This window comes from Haplochromis burtoni, unplaced genomic scaffold, assembly GCF_018398535.1.
Source record: "Haplochromis burtoni strain Fernald_Lab_line unplaced genomic scaffold, NCSU_Asbu1 Contig_4, whole genome shotgun sequence".
In the NCBI taxonomy this organism is placed as follows: Eukaryota; Metazoa; Chordata; class Actinopteri; order Cichliformes; family Cichlidae; genus Haplochromis; species Haplochromis burtoni.
In genome coordinates, this window is record NW_024582365.1 from 3,438,856 (window position 1) to 3,451,031 (window position 12,176).

General features: G+C 43.4%; 1 protein-coding gene across 1 annotated transcript; it reads right to left on the reverse strand.

The window, feature by feature from the left end:
* Positions 1-879: 879 nt before the first annotated feature.
* Positions 880-11,961, reverse strand: tgfb5 (transforming growth factor, beta 5). Its single transcript, XM_005913323.3, has 7 exons — positions 10,437-11,961; positions 7,902-8,065; positions 7,624-7,756; positions 7,422-7,532; positions 5,687-5,867; positions 5,146-5,299; positions 880-2,595 (listed from the first exon to the last, which is right to left on the reverse strand). The coding sequence occupies exons 1-7, from the start codon at positions 10,795-10,797 to the stop codon at positions 2,437-2,439; spliced, it is 1,263 nt and encodes a 420-aa protein (XP_005913385.1). The 5' UTR covers positions 10,798-11,961; the 3' UTR covers positions 880-2,436.
* Positions 11,962-12,176: the final 215 nt, after the last annotated feature.

A 12,176-nucleotide genomic window follows, 5' to 3' on the forward strand; every position in this document is an offset into this window, starting at 1 on the left:
CATAGATACGCAGTCTGCCTTTATTAACATTCAGGGGAAAATGGGTCGCTCTAAAGAGGTCACTGAATTCCAGCGTGGTGCTGTAATTGGATGCCACCTCTAAAACGAGTCAAGTTTGTGAAATTTCTTCCCTCCAGCATTTTCCATGATCAACCGTAAGCGGTGTTACTGCAAACTGGAAACGTTTCGAAACCACAGCAGTTCAGCTATGAAGTTACAGACCACGCAAAGATCCAGACCGGGGTCAGCAAATGCTGAACCACCAACGTTTTGCTGACTCAATAACTGCAGAGCTCCAAACCTCCTCTGACATTATCACTGGCACAAAAAAATTGTGCACCGGAAGTTTCTTGGCATTGATTTCCACGGCCGAGCAGCTCGTGTAGGTGTAATGTGTCGGTGGCTCAGTGCTTCTGTCCATATATCTATGTGCAAATAATCCCTGTGAGCCAAAAGCCCAGCTTCACACTGCACTAAAAACCAAGTTCCAGACATTTTTTTTTCTCATTTTGACTCTGCGTGATGTCACTGATAGAAGGGACAGTTCACTGCTGTAGGCACAGAAGCCCCACCCCTTTCCTGTTTAAACCCTCTATTCATGAGGGACAGCCAATCAGAAGACAGCTGTCTTAAAACAGCTTGTTTCATGCAAAATAAAGTTAGACCCAGTGTCAGATAAATAAGGATTATTTTTAACTGAGACTTATGCAAAGCTACTCTAGTAAAAGTGTAAAGCTGGGAATGAGCACAATGTGTAAACTTTGAAGTAAATAAATGGATTCGCTGAATAAAGCGTCGAAGAAAAAGCACTTAAGCCAACCTGGGGAGAGAAGTTTTCATTTAATCCACCTGAAGTGAAACATTCAGATATCTATAAGCTTTTTTCTTTCTTTTCGTTTTATTACAACAGCACATCCTCAAAGGGTTGACCAGAATATTGTTTGAAGTATCCAGTTACACGATTTTATTGCAGGCGATATTTCCTGTGGCGTAACACCAGTGAGAGTATAAAAACCACTGGCCCGCTTAATACTTCTATAACTGATGTTGTTGTCACAGCCTCATACCTACTGGGACTGGACTGCTTCCTATTCAGCTAAAACTTTACTGTCAAGCAGGTTTTCAAAACACATGCATGCATACATTTAAGAAAAGTCACAGAGAGAAGATCTGCTGCAGATGGAGCTTTTTTTGTTGTTGTTTTCAGACACAATCACAATAAAATTCACAATAAAACCTCAGGAATGACTTCTGTGCTATCACGCATGACCTCACTAGCTACATTCACACACAAACAGTGCAGACGTGCACACACACACACGCGCGCCCAGTCGCTGTCTGTCTCGCTCTCACACACAAACCACCGGCATACCAGAGAGTCTATATTTAAAATGAGCCCTGGGGATGTTTTGTTTTTTTTATTTTATTTTATTTTCAGCTTTTAGACATTCTATCAAAAGTGGTCAATGTGAATACTCGGCTGTAGAGAGAGAGTGAGAGACTCTGAGCGATGATAAACATAGGTATGACAAAATACAACCTCAGCAATGAGTCAACAGCTTTTTACATAAAGATAATGAAGGCACATTCAGCAGAGGAGCATGAGAGTGCGATTATGAAATGTTTGAGCCAGACCCGAATAGTTACAAATTTGCTAAGGCTGCAAAATACCACCTTCCAAACTTGCAGCTTTTCCAAATACAGCCCTATCATCCCACGTCTCATTTTCAAAGCCTCTCTTTTCTCCCTCTCTCCTCCCACCACAAATCCCAGAACTTTGAGCACCAGAGAGAGAGGGAGAGAGAGAGAGCGCAACAGCGGAGATGAGGGGAGCGTTTAAATCTGGCGTTCCGTGAGTGGTCGGGTCGGTGTCTGGAAATCTTTCACATCCTGTTTACGGCAGGCAGATTTCAGCCCGGGACCGCAGAGAGCTGGCGGGTGCCTCTGCCTGGACACAGCTCCTCTCTCTCTTTTCTATCTGTTCCCGGCCTCCTTCGCCTAAAGATCTCAGCCAGCCTGCAAACCTTTCCACACCGCCTCCCTCTCATCAACACCATCAAACCTAAAGCAAACACGTCAGCTTTTCCCCCGCTGCCCACGGCCGCAGGAGAACGACAGAGGGGGAATCAAACTCCTGATAAAAAGAATCCTTTTCATGCAGCAGGCGCACAGCAACCCCCATTTCATTTTAATATCAAAGTACGGGTTTAATAGAGCTGAGTTGCCGTATTTACAGTGTTCCAGTCAAACAGAAAGTTCCAGAGCGTGAAGAGCAGAAGTTTGGAAGCAAAATCCTGATACTGGAGTCATGTAGCATTAAAAAAATAACATCTCATGAGTCTGAGGTGCGAAGCTTAATGAACAGAGGATCAGTGTGTCCCCCCCTGAGAGAAGCAGTTTGTAGCTTTGGTCCTGAAATCAGTCCGTCTGCCTCCCTCAGCGGCACTTGCAGGATTTCACAACCATGTTGGAAAGCTGCTCAACACGCGGTGTGCGGCCTATGAAGTACATGATAGTGAGGGGCTCCAGGTCCTGAGGAACGCAGCAGGGTGTGGCGGAGGCCTCGGGGTTCAGCTTGTTGTAGAGGGGCAGAATCTGACCCGGGAACAGAAATGAGCAGATGTTAGAGCGATTTATCCAAAGTTTAGTGCTGCGAGTGATGAATGAACATGCTGAAAAGTGTGAAGTTCAGCCCAAGTTTAAGCAGGGCTGAAAAATGAAGCCAATGTGGTAAGTGCCAGAAACGGCAGTCCATCTAATGGCCACAAACGAGCCAATCCCCACAGACTCTCATGCTTAAAAAGCTGTTTAGGTCTCTTTAAAGAATTTACCTTTTTTAACATCTGTGCGGACATGATTTTTTTTTCTCATAACTGACCTGTTTCATTGTATTAAGGATTGCAGTTACAGGTCTGAGTGACCAGTTAGTGCCTACTTGGCCTTACCTCTGCTAACTTGAGTTGGTGTTTGAGGTGTTGGTGCCTTTTGGAGCATTTTTAATGCAAATAACTGACAAATAATATGAGTCTAATAAGAGTAATAAGTTTGTGCTCCAGTTTTAGGGAGTAAAATTCTACAACACTATTATTTTTAGCGCTAATTAGCATCTCTCTAGTATCTGTGTCTGAGTGCACCCATACAGTCTTTGAATGCACTTAAATGATGTTTGCTGGCATAAGCGACTAACACTCGGGTTAAAGATTGCGGTGGCCATAATGCTAAACCCAAAGCTTCAAATGTCCCAGTGGCTACCTCTATCTTTTAAATACAGTCTGTCGTCATTTTGCATGATTATTTTGGTACTTTTTAAAAATGTGTTGGCAAATCTGAAATATTAGTTTGACATTTTGGGAAATTTGCTTATTTAGAGTTAGATGAGAGGTTCAATGGCACTCCTAATATCAGCATCTGGTTAGTTTAGCTAAACATAACAAAAGGTTGACTGATTCTGTTTACTGGTAAAAATGATATAAACAGCACGTATAAAGCTAAATCAAGATAATTCAAAACTTCCTGTTTTATTCCAGTTTAAAAATAACTTTTAATGGTTGTTTTCCAGAGTATCTACATTTCCCTCACTTATCCAACTTTTCAAGTTTAATTCCTACCAGGTCCGTTTTTTAGCTTTAAATCTTAATATTCAGACGTTAAAATGTAGCTTTCTGTGCATTTTATGTGGGGGAGCTCTAAGTAAATCTATAGCAATCAAATCAATTTTGACTTCTTTAAGTACATCCTGTCAGTTTCTCCAAAATACATGCACAGCAAAAGCAGCCAAACTGCCTTAAACTAAAGCCACTTTTTGACAGCAGCAAAATGTGTAATTGCTGCAAACTTAAGTTAAAATAAATGTGAAATTGTACACATCTATATTAAAGTGAAGTACAAGAAAGGTGAGAGTCAGTGAGGCTACAGGCCAAGCCCCTCGCTGAGTGAGACGGGCCAGCTGGGTTGCATAAACCTATGTGCTCTTTAACAGGCTTCTGTGAGGTGTCAGCCCATTTATGATGCTGGGGTTAACCAGTGGTGTTTAGCTGCCGCAAACAGCGCGCTCAGGGCTCACTTACGGGAAAATGTCGCCTGCATTTCAGACTTTCTGTATGTTAACGTCAAGCCGAGCGTTGATTGGAGTTCGGTCCAAACCAGAGTGTTTTAGCAGACGGGCTGAGGAGGAGCTGCTCAGATTTTTCTGACAATCACAGATGTTTTCTGTTTATATAATTTGGCCGTGTCTCAGCAGCGAGAAGTCTGTCACTGTTTCCATTCAAAATATTCAGCACTAAAGGTCATGAATCTCCAAATTGGAAAGAAATATATGTTGAAAAAAAGAACACATTTGTCCTACTGGAGAAGGTAATCCAAGTTATTAGTCTGAACTAGGATCTCATGAGATATGGGAAGCTGCTAATATCGAGGTATCCACACATGGACTCGGCTAATTAGTAACAAGCCCAAAAACTGCCTATACCAATTCTGTTCTATTAAGGGCACAGATTAAGTTTAATTCCAGCTACTATGCACTAGTGTAGCTTTGCATGATTCCCACTTCAAAATAATCCTTATTTACCTCATGCTGGGCCTCGGTGCAGCCGCTCCCAGCTGTTTTTGCTGTTCTCCCTTGGTTCTCAAACTTTTCCTGGCATGCGCCTCTTTAACTTCACTCCACACACCCACATTGTTTTTCATTAATCATTAACAATAAATAAAAATGCGAGTTGAAAATAACAATCCCACCTGCAGTGGCTCTGTGCCCCCGGGTGTGGCCTGTCCCACAGTTTGAGAACCACCACTTTAACCCAGCTTTCTTCTGATTGGCTGTCCCTTGCAAACAGAAGCTTTAAACTGCAGGTGGGTGGGGCTTCTGTGCTTACACCCATAGCTGTATATTAGGAGTATCCCCTATATTTTGGTTCACAGAGATTACCTGCACATATACTGATCTTATTATCCAATTATTATTCATAATTTAACAGACATAAAGACATTTTTTTTCTTAGCAAAAGCAAAACATGTCAAATGTCAGCTGTTAACTAACCACAATTATTGATTATTAAAAGTCTTTATGGCAAAATTTATAAGAAAGAACAACAAAGATTAAACAGATTTGGTTAGTAGCCAGGTGACCTTTTGACCCCTGAGGCTCACCATGTTGTAGTGGTTGTTGGCGCTCCAGAGGTAAGGACAGTTGCCGGCACAGAAGTTGGCTTTGTAACCTTTTGGCTCGTGGATCCACTTCCAGTTGAGGTCACGCCTGAAGTCGATGTAGAGCGAGCGCAGGCAGCAGCCCTGGTCCGAGCCACTGAGACACACACACACACACACAATATGTAGTTCAGCTCCCACCCTTCTCTTCAGTGTCATGGGAAAATTACCACAGGTCACCATCGAAGAACCAACCATCACATGGTAATAACTATGCAGGGCTGCCAGAGTTTTCCCCTGCAGCGTGAGGTAGTCTAAATAAAACGCTGCATGCCCGCTGGCCTGCAGTCTAAACACAGGGTCAGCGCTGTTAGTTTTGCCGCGCAATTGTCTGCAAAGTGGGTCACGAGGAAAAAGACAAAATGAAACCGAGTGCTCCCCACAACTAGATTTCAGAATTACAAAACTACAAATCTTGGAGGAGTGTCAGCGCTGTCAGTCAGTCGCACTAAACCACCACACGAGCGGCTGGTCGGCGGCCTACCGGGAGCAGGTTGAGGTGTCGATGGCGGCCGCCCTCTTCTTGCGGTTCTTCCTGGCCGGGTTATCCACTCTGTCGCTGGGCAGCAGGGTGAGGATGAGGTGCGGCGTCTTGGTGCTGAAGTCTGCCTGTCCTTTCACCTGACCAGGCTTCCTCATCTGACGGAGCCGCTCATCATCCACGCCTACAGAAGGAGGAATTTTTTATTTTTTTTTAGGATGAAAAACTAAAACTTTCTGTCTTCCACCAGAGTCTGTGGGCGGTTTCAAAGCTAATGTGATTTAATTCCTATGGTTTGTGCAATACTCTAAGCATGGGAAATGCTTTCATTTTGCAGCAGCGACTGCTGCCCCTCCCAAAACTCCACGCTGTCTTTCTGCCAGGCCGAGGCATTTAGTTCACACTTTTTTTAAGCATATTTTTTCAATCCAAATATATTTAAATTCCAAGTAAATGCACTGTTAAAAATGCAGAAGATTGTGTGCATGATGTTTTTAAAGTTAGTCAGCCAGCCCCGGTGTGAGTGCCAGAAAAAGTGTTTTTTCATACGCAGCAATAACTACTGAATCTGTCCGTGAAAGGCGCCGTCACCCCTTTGATTCTTACCCTCTAAAGACTCTGTTTTTCTAAGAAGGCAGCAGAAGTAATGTTCTTGTGCACATTTTGAATGTCATTGAACAAATATGACAGAAGTAATATGTAAACCAGATGTTTCCTACAGCAGAAACGATGGTCTGACTCTTTGTCTGACTTCATGGATCATTTTTTTGCTTCACTCTTTCTGAGCTACAGGAGCCAGAGCGCTCAAAACAAGCCCCTGCTTGTCTTACATCAGTATCGCAAGTTGAATTTCTTTTCCCCCACGTGTGCAAAAACCTGACTTGGCTCAGTTGAGAGTAAGTCCTGAGGAAAGTGCCATAATTTGGGGGCCTAAATGAAGCAACACAGACAGTCTGGTATTCAGTAGTATCACTGTGTGGAGGAACAGTTTTTCCATTATTCCTGTAAGATAGTGTGTGAGTGATTCATAAATCATTTTTGTTATTTATGTTCACTTTTTTGTGACCTGCTGGATTTTTTTTTAATCTTTTTTTTTTTTTTGCTGCGCTCATAAATCTTCAACTCTTCCAAATCTGTGAACTTTGCATTTCGCAACTCAAAAGACTGCCAAGACACAACTGAAGTTTCTTAAGTCTTGCTGGCACGCTGGCTGTCTTGCTTAGTTGTTCTTGCGAAAAACAATCTCACGTAGCTGCAGTACAACTAACGATGAATCCCAAACAGCCATCTAAAAACGAGCATCTGCGCAAAGAGGCTGATTGTGCTGATTTTAAGGACATAATCAGTAACAAAATGAAGCAAACAAATGAAACAAGCCATTTTGGCTCTATCCTCCTCCTGATTCGCTGCCCCTCAGAAACAGTTGAACAGGGGGTGGGTGGGGCTTCTGTGTGGCTCAGAGGACCATATCAGGGACAGCATGTCTCATTGACGTCACTCAGAGGCATAAGTAGCAAAACTGAAACATTTAAATTAGACTGAAGCCTAAAATGTAGTCTCACATGGCCTACGTCTGCATCTACCTTTTTAACAATTTATATGACAGAATAAGGAGCATCATCATCATCACTGGGTCCCTTTAATCTCAGTTCCTGGACTAGAGTGCTTTTAGCGGCATCTGCAGTGCACATAAATGCATGATTATAAAGTCTTTCTATCATAAAAGACTGCAACAGACCAGCAAACAGGGCCTCCAGCTCCTCGCTCTTGTTGGGAACGATGTTGTTGGTGGATGGGACGAAGGTGCAGCAGGGACAGTGGACGCCCAGCTTCAGGCCAAGATTATTCTCTATGGGAGGGAAGAAGGGAAAGAGATGTGCAAACACTGATGTATGGATCGCAGTGCAAGCTGGTAACGACTTGCTGGTGCTGAAGCTCACCTGGCTCTGACACCCAGTCCTTTACAGTCTCTGTGACCTCCATAGACATCCAGGCTCCTTTTGCTTTTGGCTGAACGGTGCGCGAGTCGATGTAACGCTGAGTGGATGTGCTGTCTTCATCCGGCTTTAGCAGCTGAGACAACAAACACACAGAAGGAGCTAGATCCCCATCTCATCGATACATAAGAGATGTTTCTGTGTTGGGTTGAATTATAAATAACAATCTTCTGACTTTAAGATCAAATCAGACTGTCGCTCACTGAGAATAATGGATATACCTGATAGAGCTCCACTCTCTGCTCCGAGGCCCGGGCCTGTGGGTTGGGGGCTCTGAAGATCCTGAACTCAGCCTTGACCAGAGTGCTGTTAGTCAGGTCGACTCCGCTGACGTCAAAGTGGACGACTCTGTAGTGGGGGCTGGGTGCTGTTGGCTGCACCGCATCTTGAGGGAGCAAAACAAAGCACTGTGGATGACTAATGCTCCAACAACATCTCGTGCCTTCACACAATGCTGTATTTATACTATGGGTTAAAACTGCACTGTGGGACTGATTGTCTCGGACGTAATTATAGGTTTTGGTAAAGAGGCTAAATGTGTCGGGCTTATGTTTAATATATGGCTGATTGTTGTGCTCATGGGTTTCCTGTGTGAAACATCCCCAAACACCTAGACAGTTATACAATTATGCACCATGTAATATCAGCAGCACCATTAATCTTCAAATCTTCCAAATAAGATCCATCAACACACCGAGTTTTCTTTCCACAGCTGGTGGATCGACTCCATGAAAGTGCTCTGATGGGGCAGGAAAGCAGAGTGCATTACTGAGGGGCACATCTGGGGTAGTTTTTAGTTTTTAGAAAATGGGATGTGCAGTAGTACAGTGTCTCACAGCAGTAGCTACGATTTAAAACAGCCAGAAACTTCTTACTGACTACTACTACTACTAACACTTCTCCTTTTAGGTCCCCCTACTAAGCATGTGGTTTACAGCAGACTACAGTGTAGTTATTCTGTTGTATTTATCAAGAAATATAAATGCAGGTGTGAATGCCAATAAACTGTTAAACAGACACATTTTTTAAAAGAAACTATCATAATTACACAAAATGTCTTAAATGTACTTTACAAATGTGTTGATCCACCCCTCATTTCTCTATATGTACTTCCAAGGAGCCAGACTTTATGTATTTTTTTTTACAGTGGTCTTTTCTGGAGGTCTTTTTTTGGACACTTTTTTCTCATCTCCAGTCCTTGTGCCTGACTGTTTTCAGAGAAATGTTTTTTTTAATATGTTGAGCCATTTAACACTGGCCTATGAATCATTCTAGTGTAAAAAAGGGACTTTAGTCAAGGGATGAACCAGTGCTGTGTCTACACATAACAGAGGACTTAGCGAATGGTATCTTAAATAGTATCTTTAGGCACTTTGTTACTACCAGCCTGACACAAAAATACATCGTTTAAATTTATAAAACATAAAACAGTTTAACAGGCATAAAATAGCATTTTTGCAACAACAAGATGCTTTTCCAAAGAGCTATTAGTTGGCCTATCTCAGCAAGCTGTGCAGCGTGTCCTTGAAAAACTGAGGAAATTGGACAAGTGGAAGACAAAAGACAGCAGGTCTACAATCTGTCTGCAGGACAGGAAAAAATCCAGCCTGACGTAGGACCTGAGAAACGGACCTGGACCTTCGGTTGATCCATCTGCTGTTCACTGTAGACTGATTAGAAATAGTCTCAGTGGAAGGGTGGCTGTCAGGAAGTGATTTAAAGGAAGGGAAACATGGAAAAAAGGCTGAGTTGTACAAAATTATGAAAGAACTGGACTGAAATTCAGTGGCAACAGGTCTCATGGAGTGATGGATCCAGATCAGACCTCAGCATAATTGAAGCAGCGTGGGATCATCCCAACAGACAACGGAGCAAAAGACAGCCAACATCCAAACACGATCTTCGAATGTCTTTCAAGGAGCCCTGAGAAGCTTACCTGAAGACTGCTTAAATAAATAAAAAGAAAGCTTGACGAAAAGAGTTAAGAATAAAGTAGTCATACCAAATATTGATTTTCAAGCACATTAGAATAAATACTTTCCCCCCCAAGTAAAATATAAGGAACTGAAGGGTGGCTCAGGACTTTTGCACAGCACTATGAGTTACAGTAGTTGCCAAAATATATATATTAATTAAAAATGTCACACTTGCTGCTTTCAGCTCTTTTTGTGTTAGAATTTATTACAAATATTTATATAAACTGATAATAAATGGTGCACAGAGAACCTGCTATATACGTAGTTAAAGTTGATAAAAGCAGGTAGTTTATAAAGCTTAGTTAGGAGACTGAACTATTAAACCAAACAGGTTAATCAAAGACAGACTCACAAAATCAGATACAATATTCAAGAACTACTAATCCATCAGCAGTCAGAAAATCGTTTTGTTTTTTAACTTAGATAATTATCAGTCACTGCTGCTATGATATGGGTGGAGGGACTGTTCAGTCTGTTCAGGATGCAGGACCTGAGGAGGTTCAAATAAATCTCTCATGAGGGGAAAACATGCACCTGATTTGCTATTTAAGAGTTAAAAAATGAAAATAAAACATGGCAACATTGTTACTTTTTCACTGTAATTCACTGAGATTCAATTACATAATTAATGCTCAACAACAGCGAATAGAGGCCTCTATGTTTGTTTTACCCGGATGGGATTGGATATTCAGACGTTTCAAACTAGTACATACTTTCATTCTTCTAAAGTGACCACTGGGGACCCCGGGCCACACATTGAGAACCCCTGTCAGAACTCACTTGTGTCGGTGCGGGGGGGCAGCATGTCGATCCTCTGCACCTCTTTGGCGTAGTAGTCCTCCTCGCTGCTTTCGCGCTCGCACGCGGACTCGGCCTGGCGCGCGCGCTCCTTCAGCAGCTCCCGCGTGCTGTTGTACAGCAGCAAGACCTCCGGGGGCACCGAGCTCGGTGGTGGCACGTCGTCGTCGTCATCTGGAGGGCTGCGGATGCGGAGCTTGCTGAGGATCTGACCGCGCACCGCCTCGATCCGTCGAGACTTCTGCGCGTCCAGGTTGATGGACTGGCAGGTGTTGAAGCCCTCCACCAGGAATACACCGGAGAACCGGAGCAGCAGCACCAGCGCGAGACGGGGAAGCCACATTGTCCGGGGAGGTGCGAGGACGGAGATAATTCAGCGCAGTGGGCTCTGACCAACAAGCTGCGTCTCCAAGCCAAGCGCGCAGAAACGTGTGCGTAAAATGATTTAAACTGCGAGACTGAGGGTGAAAACCGAGCCTTCCTAACTTAGATCAATAAACAATTTTGAAAAATCCAGCTCTAATGTGTTAGTTTGGTCAAAACCGCGTCATGTAAAAAAGGAAAACCGCATCTGCTGATTTCACACTTCTGATTTTGTAGTTTTATAACATTTTCATAGATGCGCCAAGCACCAAACACACAAGGACGCATTATTTATTCTTTAAAATCTACATATAACTTACTGCATCTAAGAAAAAACGGCTGTTTTAATTTAAAAAGAAAAATATAAAACTGCAACAAAACACTGTAAAAATGTAAAAACGAAGTGATTGGAAATTTCTCGTGACTCTTCAGGTCCAGTCTGGTGCGCTCGGAGAGCTCTGGTGTCCCTTGCCGCCGTGCGCGCTCTCTCTTCGTGTATAAGTGGCGTTTTTTAACGAAAGTCTGTCCGGAAAGTTAAAACGTTATCTCCGTTTTCCGCCGTCCATCCTCGGATACGCGAACAGCTTTCAGGAGAACAGAGTCGTCACAAGAGCTCAGCCCATGTCGCAAATCCTTCAAACAACAACCTGAGCGGAGCAGTTTACCGAAAGCAACAGAGCTCCCGTGCCTTCACCCCCGAAACACCCATGTGTGGAGCAAAAGACTGTCCCATATCCGCTTCCAGAGAATCTAGCTACAACTTGGAAAACCTAGTGAGGTCCTCCCATTCCCCGTTATAGGTAAACAGTGAGCGGGCTGTACTGAAACGTAGAAAAAAATGTGATTTATGTTGGAAAAAACACGGTGGGCCTGTTAAACCCCTCATATAAACATCTAAACACGGAAAAAGTCAGACGACGTAAAAATACATGACGCAGAAAACATAAGAAAGAAGTCCTTGTGCTGTGAGTTAAAAAAAAAAGAGAGGAAACTTTACAGTGACCTGCAGATCCCAAATTAAATGAGCTCCAGCCTGGTGAACGCTGGGCTGAAAGCTCTGCTGAAGACACACAGACCTGCTGCAGGATGTGACTCCATTATTCTGCAGATCCTCTGTGAGAAACTCTGAGACTGAGACAGAGAGAGAAGGAGGCTGGAAGGGAGGGAGGGATGGTGGTGGTGGTGGTGATGGTGGGGCGGGATGCCACCAGAGTGAATGCAGTGTATTATTATGTAGGTAAAAACCATCTTCCTCCCTCCAGAGGAGGCACACACACATAGCTGCACATTTTGCAATTATTTTCTCCACAAAAATTCACCACCCTCTCCCCGCAACTAAACCGCTCCAGAGGAATAGCT